At 41.3% G+C, this 14,161-nt stretch overlaps 2 protein-coding genes across 2 annotated transcripts; both read right to left on the reverse strand.

Moving 5' to 3' along the window:
- Positions 1 to 6,081: 6,081 nt before the first annotated feature.
- Positions 6,082 to 7,050, reverse strand: LOC311610840 (olfactory receptor 1D2; the record flags this gene model as incomplete). The annotated part of the gene is made up of 1 exon (XM_084862352.1): positions 6,082 to 7,050. The coding sequence occupies one exon, from the start codon at positions 7,048 to 7,050 to the stop codon at positions 6,082 to 6,084; it is 969 nt and encodes a 322-aa protein (XP_084718478.1).
- A 5,824-nt stretch (positions 7,051 to 12,874) lies between these two features.
- Positions 12,875 to 13,790, reverse strand: OR1G1 (olfactory receptor family 1 subfamily G member 1; the record flags this gene model as incomplete). The annotated part of the gene is given in 4 exon segments (XM_084863679.1): positions 12,875 to 13,254; positions 13,257 to 13,271; positions 13,274 to 13,529; positions 13,533 to 13,790. Coding segments are annotated over 4 exon segments (840 nt in total). The 5' UTR covers positions 13,722 to 13,790.
- Between the last annotated feature and the right edge of the window lie 371 nt (positions 13,791 to 14,161).

The following is a 14,161-nucleotide window of genomic DNA, read 5'->3' on the forward strand; positions in this document are numbered from 1 at the left end:
TGGATGAACTGTTTCCTAAGGCGGAACCCAGACAACATTACCGTCTTCACCACTTCATTAACCTCTGAGCATTTAGTACTGCCCCGCTGACTCGTCTTTCCTATTACCCCAAAGGGTAATCTATTACCCCCCGGGCCTTGGCATGCTTCCCCCTGAACATTCATCCTAACTCCTAAGGGTGCTTTCCTTGGAAATTGTTTCCTATGTTCTGCCTCTCCTCTAAGACCAAAGAGGTTCGTTAACAAGTATATTTCCTCTGCATTTCACTCTTTGCATCCCCCAATTGTAAATATCTCTAGTTAACTAGTATTTAGAAATATATGTGATAGTGGAAACATTCAGACTATAAAATTTAGTCAAGTAGGAAGTAAAAAGACAAGTGTCTTTTGACATTTGGATCCAAGTGTCACTGTACCGCAAAGGCCATTGTTCAGAGTTAACTCTTTGAAGAACTTTATGTTTATTCCTCCAGAGATTTTGCACATGTATGGCATGCATATTCCACATCCTGAGAACCATTACTGTTCTGTGATCTGCTTTTTATTTTCCCCATACATTATGGAATATAACCTTTACATGACAAAGACTAAAATCATCCTTTTTTCTGTTTTTATGGTAGCACAATACAGCATTGTATGCATAAACCTTATTCACTTAATCCAACTTCTATTGCTATAATGTGGTTTCCAATTATTTTGTAATAATAAATAGTGCTGAAATGACTATCTTTACAAAGAGGTTTTTCCAAATTTCTATAATTATTTACCTAAGATTCATTCCTATGGAACACTTTGAGAGATTTTTTTAAATGCAAATATAAACTTTGAACACACCTATATATTGTTCTCTTACTTAACAAAACTTTTGCATTAATTTGTACATCCATAAGATTATGATAGTACCATCAACGGTTGCTATAAATAAATGTCTTTAACTTTTATGATCAGAAGGTTGAGAAATGGCGATATATACTTAAAAATGTTTTTAAATCCTCACCTGAGGACATGTAGAGAGGGGATAGGAGAGAGAGAGAGAGAGAGAGAGAGAGATGCTTCACACAACTGAGGCACACTTTTCAAATATTTGTAAACAAATTTCTTCTTTTGGCATTGCCATTTGAGAGTTTTTGTGCTCCTTTTTATTGGATTATTTGTTAAAAAATTTCAATTGTTAGGTTATCAATCTTTTTGCCATGACACTTGCAAATGGTTTCTCTAGCTTGCTATTTGTTCCAATGTGATCTGTGTTTTTGCCAAAAAGATGTGTTATATTTTTATGTGATCAAATCTGTCTTTTCTTACCATGCTCTGATCTTATGTCTCACTTTGTGTGGTAAAGATGTTTTCCACCTTATCAGGAAGATAAACTGGGTTGTATTGTGTTAACACAACCCTAAATCTCAGGGGTTTGCAGGGTTGTGGAGCAAAAGCGAGTAAATGACCACTGGGGTCCAAACCAAATTAAAATTTAGGGAGCCTTTTTATAACCGGTCAGCTAACTGCTCTCTCTCCACGCTGCAAGCCCAGAGAGCAGCCTAGACCCTTTGTGTCTGACCGTGTTTAAACCCATCCACTATCTCCTGGTTTTGCAGAGCAAACAATTTAAAACAAAGTAGTTTTCTTAGGTTATGTCAACATGTCATTTACAGCTCCCTGGCGCCTGGAGGAATAAGTAACTGCATCCTGTTATCAGGACAGTTGACAGTGATTTATCCTGTAAGGCTATTTTGTTAGTTGCAGCTGGGATTTATGGCCAAGTCAACTAGGAGAGAGCATGCTCAAAAATTCCCTCTCTCTACCATGCAGCAGCAAAGGTTAATTTCATAGCCATGTGACTTCAATGGTATGATGGATCCTGTCTTTTGGATTGTTCATCATTTTTCTTCTTGTAAGGATGGGAGTAAGGACTTCCAAGCTCTTCTATGTCAGAGTGGAAACCAGAAGTTGACATTTTTTGACAATGGCCTGTGGTGGACATGACTTCTATTTGCTCCTTTCTAACAGCTCCAATTTCCACACCCAGCTGGTTCTGGGGGGTGTAGGTCAGGGCCCCAGAGTGGAGGTATCAGCACATGTCACTGGCCAGACCACAGTGATGATGGATGTATGTGGACATGTGACTTCAGTGAGTTTAATAAGATTCTTTATACTAGGAACAAGGAAAAAATTCTGGATGTTATCAATTAAATTAGAGCAGCAGGGGAGTGAGAGAAAGAGACAGAGAAGTTAGCCTGTAATAGCAGGGAGCCAGCTCACAAAGGACTGCTCCCATTTCTGAGTGTCGGTTGGAACTTTGAATTAACTTCCAGGCAGCTATTTTCCTGATGATATGAAAGAGAGAAAAAATACCCCTATTTGTAGTAGAATGTTAACTAGCACTGTGTTGCTAAAAATGAATAATGTTACTTTTGCTTTTGTCTATTGCATTTGAGAGTTCCTGCAGCTTTCTTTCCTTTCTGAACCTCAACAGGCAAATAAACCCAAACAAAACAAAAACCACAGCTTGTGTCTCTCTCCTGGTGAGAAGTGTAGGGCTGGATTTGTAGAAGTTTGTTTTTGAGAAATGTACCAAAGCTCTGAATAATAAAACTTTTGGTCCAGCAAGTTCACTCCATCAGTTTCGCTTAAGGAAACAATCATGTAATCTAACAAAACAAAGACATTCATTACCACACTGTTGCAAACAATGGGGGGAAAACTGTCAGCAACTAATTACTGAATATTGGGAAGCGTATTAAATGAATTCTGATCTATTTATTGAATTGCACACTGAAATACTGCCTAGGCATTAAGTAGTAGCATAGCTGAGTATTTACCAACATAGATATTATTGTGTAAAAAAAACAAAACAAGTTTTAAAACAATTTGCATTCATTCTGGAAAAATATATATTTAGCCAAGATCAAAATTTAAGATTTAAATACAGCTAATTGTTTTGGCTTATTTTTACTTGAATTATTTCTACTGTAATCCATATTGTTGGTTTAATAGAAACAATAAAACTTAAAAAATAGTGAACATTCAATGGTATCTCCTAGCCTACACAGTATATTCCAAGCTCTTCAGTAAGGCATTGGGGGTCTGTTCCCCACTATGTCCTCCTCAGCCTCAGGGTTTGCTGCGGCTCGGTCACCAGTTACACTCAGCTGGGACAGTCCTTGTATGCTTCACGGTGTTTACACCTCTCTGCCTTTTTGTCCAGTTGTTCTGCATAATAACAACTACACTGACTATGGTCACACCCTCTGCTCTTGCACAGTCTCTCATTTAATCCTCACAGCTACCCCCATCCCAATTTACACAGAGCTATTGTCCAAAGTTTACGGAGAAGAAAAGGGTGCTTAGACTGGTGAGGTGAGTTCCACAAACTCCCTAGGATGGGGAGGACTGTCCACGGCCAATGGGAGTATCCCCTCTACACCATGCCTCCTCCCCTCTGGGAGCGATCTTATCCCCCCCCCTCCCCCCGCCCTCGGCCACTTTTCCTGTGTGACTCATCAGCATTCGTTAATCTTAACTCAGCTGTCACCACCTTAAGGAAGCCTTCCCTGAATCCTCCATCACTGACAAGGCAGGCTTGGCTTTCCTACTTTTATGCCCCCAACCCTCCTGCCCAGACCATAACCTGACATTAAAGTGATCTTCTTCCAGTCCATAGTGATATAATTCACATTTGTAACCCAATTAGAGGCCCTTAATAGGCATTTAGTCATTATCAATGGAATGATATGAACCTCTGATCAGTTCAACTGTCTCAAAGTCTAGGTCAGTGCTGGCTCCCCTGACTCAGTTGTAAAGAATTGCTCTCTTCCAAATCGCCACCACCCAATGACTCATCTCATCAGTTACTATCCCCTTTTGAGCCATTGCATATTACAGAGCAGGTTGAACCCAAGTAGAGATTGGGTCTCCCATTTACCTTCTCCCTGTCTACTCCATTCACTGTTAGGGTTTTGGTCAGTGACACAGGCTGTGAAAGAATTCACAGCTAAAAGAAGAGATGATGTTTATTTTACATTTCACGAAGGGAAAGGGCAAAGTAGTGATAATTAATACAAGGCAGGAAACAAAAAGCAGCTTCCCCTTTTAAAGTGTAATGGCTCCTGATGCTAAGTGACAGGGAATGGAGGAGTATTTGGGGTTAAAGGTGAGTTTGTGTTTGTTTTTTCAGGAGACAGTCTTGGCAAATGTTCTAGGAAGATGCCTAGAGTAAAAGTTATGAAGAGTTCAAAAGAGGCTTGTTTGGAGGGGAGGAAGGAAGGGAACATTCTACTAACTAGAGACTTCTTGATGGGAATTATCCCTGAGTTGTAAAAACAGCGGAAAGGAGGTGTATGCAGGAATGTAGCCTTGAGAATACCTTACATTGCCCTGCAGTTTGAACAGAGGGGCTATTTGAATCAGAGGAGCTAATAATTGTAGGGTTTAATTACCAGGTGCTTCTCATAAATTGTGGAAGGTCACAGCAAAGAAAAATAAAGGCCATTTTTTCTGTCCTTACACTCACCACTATGCCTGTTCAGGAATGTGTGTTGATATTCTTAAGAGTTTTGTTTTGAGTGAAGGATGGAGTGCTTGTAAGGGCAGTGGAGTGAGGAGCCACAGTAATAGGAAATAGGATGGGCTGCCCAGGAATAGGGTCTTTGACAGAAAACCTATGGGATCTGATTTTTATCTTCAGGTAAATAGTATTAGGATGGAGTTAAATTGTAGGACACTCAGTTGGCATTGGAGAAGTGGTAGGTGGTGTGGGGAAAAGCACACTTATCAGAATTGGTGTCAGAACCATATAACCTAAGTAGAGATTGGGCTTCAAAATTAACTTCTCTCCCTCCATTGCCTCCACTACCATTCCTGTTCATAAGCATGTGTTGATATGTTTGAGAGTTCTTTTTAAAAGAAATGAAGAGGAGATGAGAAATGAGGAGCCATAGACATAAAGGACAGGAGGGACACCCAAAGATAAAATTTAACTTCTCTCCAAGAAAAGGAATTCAGGAAAAAGGCAAGGGAGATAATATTATTTTGAAGATCAAAGGAAAAAAATCTCCCCAGAGAAAAGAAGAGACATCTCTTGCCATTCTGTCTGACCATCAGGTGCTGTGTCCAGAGGGACTGTGGGTCATAATTGAAACAGTGGGAGCTGAGCCCAACAGAGCATTAGGGAAGGGGCAGTTTCACACTATAAGTCTTCTGTGGGAAAAGTGCAAGGTGTCTTTTATAAATGGCTTTCAGGCAGCAGGCCCCTAAGAGAAGTTCAGAGTTCAGAAGAGTATGAGAGGTGTTGCTGGGATTCTTTTCCCAGCCTTACAAAGCGTTCAGCATTCTGGAGAAAAAGGCTATGTGTAGATGATTAAAGAGTCTGGAGATGAAAAATAATTTTGAAAGGCATTGTGGGTCAGGATCTTCAGCTAAAGGAACTGAAGACTCACCCTTGTCTAAGACCCCGTGCTATTTATTTAACATAATTTGTCCTAAGGCAAGGTGGAGTTATATACTTCAAAGGGTACGAAAGCATTGTCAGTTTGGGGAATAACCTACAGCTGTTCAAGTGTTTGCCCAACAGGAGGCAATAAAATTCCCTGAGCTGTCTGGCAGCAAACAATAATATTTAGATTTGGGAGAAGTGCTGTTTAGCCGTTTCCAACATGTAAACTACATATGTGACTCAGCCATTGTTGAGTCTCCCAAGTCCTCTCAACCTTTTGATGGAACTCTTGTAATTAATACATGCTAGAATTGGTTCCCAGCAGGGTGTGTGCTAATGAACATGAGAGCCCTACTAGGACATAACTGGATGTATCTGGATAAGGCTGGGACTGTGGTCCGTTATCAGGCAAGCAGAAGGCTTTAATTCTGCAATCTTCTAGTATTAGCATTATGTGACCTTATTTATTGCCAGAGCTGATGAGGTCTGAGGGACATTGTATTATACATATATGTATTTTCTTCATCAAAGATATATGACCTCTTTCTAAGGTGGAGCTATGTTCTAATCCTTCCTATATCCCCATAGGATAATGTTTTGCACACAGTGGAGGAAATTTCTAGTCTTTATTGTAATGTCCTGTCAAAATTACCCTCATGAGAATCTCTGAAAGGTTTTCCCTATGAAGAGTCTTCCCAGAGCCCCATGCATGTCCTTGTTCCTCAGGCTGTAGATGAAAGGGTTCATCATGGGGGTGACCACAGCATACATCACTGTGGCCACTGAGTCTTTCATAGAATAGGTGTGCAGGGGCTTCAAATACACCATGCCAAGTGTCCCATAGAAGAGGCTGACTACAGCCAAATGGGAGGCGCAGGTGGAGAAGGCTTTGTACTTGCTGGAGGCAGATGGTATTTGAAGGATGGCTCTGACAATCCAGACATAGGACATGGTCATGAGCCCCAGTGGGATAAAGAAGATGAAGGATCCCGTGACAATCAGCACTGTGTGATTGATCTGAGTGTTGGAACACGCAAGCCTCAGCAGGACGTACATCTCACAGAAGATGTAGTGGATCTTCCGGGACCCACAGAAGGTTACTTTGGTCATAAGGAGGGTGTGGGTGAGGCCATAGAGGACAGAGAACACCCAACATAAGGTCAGGAACAAAATACAGAGGCTAGGGCTCATGGCTGTGGCATAGTGGAGAGGGCAGCAGATAGCCACATAGCGGTCATATGCCATTGTGGCCAGGATGAGGTTATCCAGGGCAACCAAGGAGACCAGGAAGTAGAGCTGTGTCAGACATCCCATGTAGGAGATGGCTTTGTTCTGGGACTGAAGGTTCACCAGCATCTTAGGAACTATGTTGGTGACAAAGAAGAGGTCGGTGAAGGAGAGATTGGCCAGAAAGAAGTACATGGGAGTGTGCAGGCGGGAATCAAAACTGATGGCCAAGACGATGAGCACATTTCCCACCACAGTGACCAGGTACATGGACAGGAACATCCAAAACAGGACCCGCTGGTCTTCAGGACGCTCTGAGATCCCCAGGAGCAGGAACTCAGTGGCTCCACTCTGGTTGCCTCCACCCATTTCCCCAACTTTCTGTAATATTAGCATCAACAGACGTTTACTATATGCCCTCAATCAAATAAAGACATTCAAATAATTAAAACCAACTCTTTTTAAGCATTTAAAGTATCTTAGGCTAAAATTTATCTTTTTTTTTTTTGCATAGAAACAATGTAATAATAGACACAAAAACAGGGCATGAAAAATCTTTATGAAATTTAGTAATTCCACCCACATCTAATCTGGCATACTCAATATAATAGGAATAACACCAACTATGTTGTTTTAAATATAATCACCTTACAATTCTTTTGGAAGTGCTTAAATATTAGTATGTTATATTATGATAGTGTATACACTTATCCTATATAATAAAGAGCTAATATGCTAATTAGACTGGACAGCAGGACGACCTTCCAGACATCCTTCTGGACGACCTTCTGGATGAAGCCAGGGTTGCGAGGGCTGAGCCCCTTGCACGAATTTTGTGCATCAGGCCTCCAGTGTGATATATAAAACAGGTACATGCAGTATAAGAAATTGATGGTGTATAATTGGACAAAAAGGAATGTAAAAATTTTGAAAAGAAAATGAAAAAATTATCATTATTTGCTGATAGGATGATCTACCTGGGAAACAAGATAGTCTGTTGAAATGCCATTAGAAATAAAAAGAACTTTCAGAACACTTGAAATAAATCTGAGCTCTGACATTTTCTAGCTGTGAAACCTTAGTCAAGTTACATGAACTCTTTGACTCAATTTCTTTATATGAGAATAATATTAAATTATAAAGTACTTACCATAAGGAGCTAACCTTCAGTGAGTACTCAAGAAATATTTATTATTATTAATATATGTAAATAATTATCAGGAATAATAAGATTAAAATATGTTGTACAACAATACCATCGACATTATCAACAAACAAAACTATGCATGAAGATGTTAATAAGAAGCAGGCAGGATCTTCAAATTCTTCAGAGAGGCATAAAGTAAAATCTTTATTTTTAAATCTTCATTGTTGAGAGAATTACAGAAGTCCCCATTTTTCCCTATTGACCTCTCCAGCCAGACCCGCCCCCCACCCCATTGTCTGTGTCCATGGGTTATGCATATATGTGTACAAGTTGATCTCTTCCCACCCACCCTCCTCTGCTGTCTTAAATGGATACACATAATAAGATTCCAGATAGAAAGATGAACTATTAAAAGGTACATATTCTACCAAAATAATGTAAACTTTGACCTATTCACAGTAAAAATTCTAAGTGTTTTTAAGAAAGCAAAGCTCATCCAAATTTAATCTAAAAATAAGCATGAGGTCTTCTGGTCAAGATGGTGGAGAAGTTAAACGCTGTGCTTGCCTCTTCCAACAACCACATCCAGAAAAGGGATAGCAGCTCAAAGCACCAGGGACATATGTGGAGGAACTGAATTGTCTGGCTTTAAAGTGAGGGCTAAAGGGGAAACTCACTCTGAGACTAAAGGGTCTCCCCCAACACAGCCAACTACATGCAGGTGGAAATGCTAGCAGTGCCTTTGTTCCTTTGTTCAGCTCTTCCCCCATCCAGCCAGCAGGCCCAGGCTGGCACCAAATCTGAATCTCCATTCACCTGGCTAGCACTGCTCCCAACTGAGAGTGTGTTCACCACAATGTTGTCAGTCCCTGCATGACAGAACTTGAAATGACTTTTACTTTCTTTCTATCCCAATTTCTTGTATTGTTTGAATTATTCACATTGAAATTTTTGTTCATAATCAATAGATTTCAATGTATTAAGAGCTATTTTGGGGAAATGGATTCCATAGGATCTCTATAAAAATTACTTCATAAGTTATTGAAGAAAAGTCAACAAGTTTCAAATGGTTGAAGTTAACAATAAGTGAATACAAGCTTCAGACAGAATCTAGTGCAAACAAATCAACTTAGAAAGGTAATAGGGATGACACATAAAAAAGGAACTAGAAATAAGCCACATTTATAAATATGATTACAAAAGTCTAAATAAAATAATTGAAAATCAATTTTAAATTTTATACCGGTAATGTGAGTGTGGTTCAATATTACCAAAACGATTCATGCAAAAGGCACTGAAAAAGTATTTAATTAAAAAGAAAAAGACAGAGCTAATTATTATAATACTACTGTAAGATGCAAATAAAAGGACAGTTACTAAATATATATACACTCTTAAATATTTTAAAGCTCCTCATGACACTCAAAATATAAAATTACAAAACTTAGCAAGGGTCTACATGGCCTGACCCATTCTTACCCACACAAGGCCATATTCCTCCACTCTCTTCACTCCAGCCATACTGACCCATATTTAATTCCCTAAATACATCAACGATGAGAGAGAATCATCAATTGGCTGCCTCTTGCATGAACCCAGGCATGTGCCCTGACCTCCTGGTTCATAGGTTGACATTCAACCAATGAATCACACTGGCCAGTTTCTTTCTTTATTTCTGTTCTGTGTCTTAGAATTATAAGATTACTAAATTGGATATCAATCAACATTTTGTTTTGATGACTCTACTCCATCTCCCCTAAAAAAACCCTGCAGTAAACACAATCTGCCTCTGAAAATAAATAGATTAAAATATTGTTTAAACAGACTCAACAGTTTAAAAGAAGAGCATCATTCCTAATATTCAGGTGAATAATACATTTATGCAAAAGATTATATGAATAAAGAGAAAACTTAAAAATTAATTCATGATATTCATGACAGGAGGATATTACATTTGTCAGAAGAGAGTGATCCACTATCATGAAATTTTGCTTGTGGGTGAAAAATAAGATTGTGAACTAAAGGAATATAGTGGAATCACGACTGACTTTTGGCACGACAGTGTGAGAAACTATTGACCTTGTAAGTGGGAGGAGCTGTGATGGGGATTTAAAGAGTCCTATTATTTATCATTTCTTAAAGTTTCTATCTCCCAAGCCCCTAAGTAGGAAACCCTGCTTTGTAACAAGGAGGGACCAAGGGGCCCAGTCTTGTCTCCATCCTGGGCCTGGCTCTGCCTCCCACTCAGACAGAAGCAGCCTCAGCCCTCCTGTGTTTGCAGAGAATGAGCCACAATGGCCAGGTGGAGACTGCTTGTGGTTGCCTTCCTCCCCTTCCCCCACCCCTCGGTGCCATCTACAGGAGAGAGAGAAGAGTGAGGAAACTTATCATTATGGACTTCCCACACAAAGAGATGTGGATTGGCCAGGTCAGGAGCTGGAAAATAAAAGAGAGAGAAAGAGGAGCCACACTATTTCCCAGGAATGGGGGAGTGAGTTCCTCATCACAGAAGGCTGTAGGAAACAGCTGTGTGAGTGTTCACTGCAGACTCGATTCAAGCATGTAGTGGAGGTAGGTGTTGCTTCATTTCACTTTTAACATTGAGATCCCAAATGACAGAGTGACCATGTGGTGGTCCTTTGTGTTTGAGTTAAAACAGGAGTAACCCTTCGGACAGGCTCTAGAGGCTTTTGATATACAGTTGCCCAAATCTGGTTTTGTTACGTAATTCCCCTATGTTCTACACCACGAAAGAGCTCATTTATTACTCACAGTACTTAAGTGAGATGTTATGATAAAGAGATTTGTTACAAAAGCAAATAGTTTTAATGAGAAAGGGGAACTGATGGGTTCATTCCAGAGACCACTCCAAGACCCCACATTGGCCTGAGGATGGAAAAGAGCACCAAGTGACTCCCTGAATGACCCCATCCCTGAGCACACCCAGCCACCACCTTGTTTCTGTCATGGAAACAAAGGTCGTCCACCCCCTTAGACCTCATCAGCAACGACTTCCTTCCACAGCCTGTTGCCTGGATGCAGGGCCTTGTGAGACATCTGCCTGACAGGAGAGAAGGTGGGAGACAGGTAAGAGGACTGGAGATAGTCAGAGGATGTCCAAAGGAATGGATACCTCTACTTTCTAGTCCTCAACCAGGCATCTCCCACACTTTAGTGCACACCAGAATCATATGCAAAAAAACCATTTTCTGGTCTCTTTAAATTTTGAGAAGAATTTTTTCTTTAAACCAGCTGTTGATTCCGAAGGCACACTTTGGGAACCGCTGCTCCTAGTCTGTAAGAGTCAGTGGGTTCTGTGCATTTGTGTGGTAAGCTGTCTTTGGAGACACAGAGCTCTCCTCAGTGTGGCTGGATGGAGAGGGAAAAGTCTAGGACGGTATGGGAAAGGGCTGCAAACTCAGCATTAGACAACTTTCCTCCCTTACCTCCTGTGTTGCTCCCCGTGTATGACCTCAGCCTCCCAGAGCCTCCTCATCTCACCCCTAAAACCTTTTGTGTTTGATAGCAGATTAAAAATTATAGAATATTAAAAGGATTGGAGGGATTGTTATATTACCTTTAAACAATTAAAAGGTGGATTATATGAAGAAAGTATAGATGGAGAGGGAAAGGGGGTGGGAGAGACAGAGGAGACTGTCTGACATGTCCAGACCTTACCGACTCTGTGCTGGCCTCAAAGTTGCCTAGTTCTGCTGCTCCCCTTTCCTTCTGCACAGGATGAAAATTGTCAAGATAGAAAGGATTGTAAGGCATTGTTTCTGAATAGGATTTGGTGATTCATCCTGTTGGCTGATGTTGGGAAGGAGGAATTAGTGCCTGGATCTTCAGTGCCTGCATAGGAGGTGGAGAACACAGGCTGTGGATGCTCCGAGGATCCCAGAGACTCTGAGAACTGAGCCCTTGAAACCAGGTTTATGAGAAAGGAACTGAGCTGGCGCCACATCAGGCCTATTAGTTTTGGAGAGGCCTCTGGGAGGCAGTCCCAAGGCAGCTTGTTGAGGTGAACCCGGAGAATTGCTCCAATGTTAGTATCTATTAATAAAAGTATTGGGAAATGAGTTGTTTATAAGGAGTGAACCATCCTGTAGGTGCCATAGGAATAAGAGCGAGCTGTAATTAAAGAAGCTTCACAGAAATGGTGCCTCCTGGCTTTGCATCTGTGGGGGACTGGGAAAATCTCAAGCACTGAATCTGGGTTAGGATGATTCCCGATTGCTAGCAACCCTGAGTACTAAGTCAAAGCCATTGGAAACAAATCATATTTGGAGGAAAATAATGCCATCTTAGACCTCCAATTATTTTATTAATAGCTTTTAAGCACAATATCCAGCCCAAATCCAGGGAAGCAGACATGGAAAATAAGATTCTAAAAGCAAAAACAGCAGAGGAAAGCATACAGGAACTCTGGATCATATAATAATCAGACAGATTGAAAAACAGCTGAAACTGGTTTGGCTCAGTGGATAGAGTGTTGGCCTACAGACTCAAGGGTCCCAGGTTTAATTCCAGTCAAGGGCATGTACCTTGATTGCGGGCAAGTTTTCACATGAAATTAAAGATGTTCAGAGGAGTGGGGTCTGGGATGCTTAGCAAAATATTGCAGTAGGTCTATCTAAATACTCATCAAGTCCTTCCAAGTCCCAGTTTCTATTCTTTCAGCATGGGGGCACAGACATGGAGAGTCCCAGTGTAAAACACTGTGGGTGGGGCCCAAGTCATCAAGGTCACAGTGATGGGAAAGTTATCTTGACCACCTACAACAGCACAAGACAATCCCTTATTTTTGTCCTGAGTAGTCCCATGTTGTTTCAAAGTATTCAACCACATCATTTACTACATTATAAATCTGGGTGGTTTTGATTTTAGAACATTACGATTTTAAGAACTTAAGCTAAAGTTAATGGGTTTGTTCTGACTCACTCCTATAGCTTAGGCATGAATATTTCCAATTAAAATTATAGGTCCTAGAAGTGAGGTCTCCACCTTCTCTCCCTCACTGCTTCCTTGTGGGGAGTGCAATTGGGTGGAGACCCCGTATTGGAGGTGAACTCACTACCACTGAGGGAAATGCATTTTCCTAAACCAGATTACCTTTCTCGGGGAAGACCTGATGTCTTTGCTCCTCAAACTGTAGATAAAGGGATTTAGCATCTGGGTGACCACGGTGTACATCACCGAAGCAACAGCTCCCTTCTGTGCTGAGCGGGTTGAGGGGGAACTGAAATTAACACAAAAGGGAGACCCAAAGAATAGAGAGACCACAGACAGGTGAGAACTGCAGGTAGAAAAGGCTTTCCTCTTCCCCTGAGCTGAGGGGATCTTCAGGATGGCGGAGAAAATGTACGTGTAAGAGATAGCCAGGCAAAGCATGCAAACCAGGCCTGTGAGGCTGTTTGTGGTGAAGATCACCAGCTCATTGATGAAGGGGTCATGCAGGACAGACTCAGAAGGGGTTGATGTCACAAAAGAAGTGTGGGAGCTCGTGGTCTGCACAGAAGAACAGGCTGTTCATCAAGAGTGTGTGTAAGAGGGAGCTGAGGGCGCTCATGATCCAAGATGCAGACACAAGGAAGAGACAGAACCCAGGGCTCATGACCATGATGTAATGGAGTGGGTGGCATATGGCCACATAGCGGTCATAGACCATGACTGCTAAGAGGAATGCCTCCAGCATCGCAAACAGCATAAAACAATATAGTTTTGATAGCTACACTGCATATGAGATGACCTGACTCTGGATCCATATGTTTGCCAGCATCTTGGGGACTGTGGTGGACACAAGGCAGGTGTCTGCAAGGGAGAGGTTGACCAGGAAGAAATGCATAGGGGTGTGGAGTTGAGCGTCAGAGATGATGGCCAGAATGATGAGGAGGTTGCCTGCCACTGTGATCGGGTACATGGAAAGGAAGAGCCTAAAGAGGACCTCCTGCTGCTCTGGCTGTGCAGAGTGTTCCAGGAGGAAAAATTCTGAGATTGTCGAAACCGGTTTGGCTCAGTGGATATAGCATCGGCCTATGGACTGAAAAGTCCCAGGTTCGATTCCGGTCAAGGATATGTACCTTGGTTGCGGGTACATTCCCAATAGGAGGTGTGCAAGAGGCAGCTGATTGATGATTCTCTCTCATTGATGTTTCTAACTCTCTATCCCTCTCTCTTCCTCTCTGTAAAAAAATCAATTAAATATATATATATATATATTTAAATCTGAGATGCAGGTCAGGTTTTCCCAACCCATTTGTTTGTAAGCAGAAGGTCAATTGAATGAGGTTGATAAGTCCTGCATTATGAACTCTGAAAATGATACAATATGCCAATGTTGATCTTCTAATCTGAGATGGA

This window comes from Pipistrellus hanaki (genome assembly GCF_964339955.1).
Source record: "Pipistrellus hanaki genome assembly, chromosome: 16".
NCBI classification, from domain to species: domain Eukaryota; kingdom Metazoa; phylum Chordata; class Mammalia; order Chiroptera; family Vespertilionidae; genus Pipistrellus; species Pipistrellus hanaki.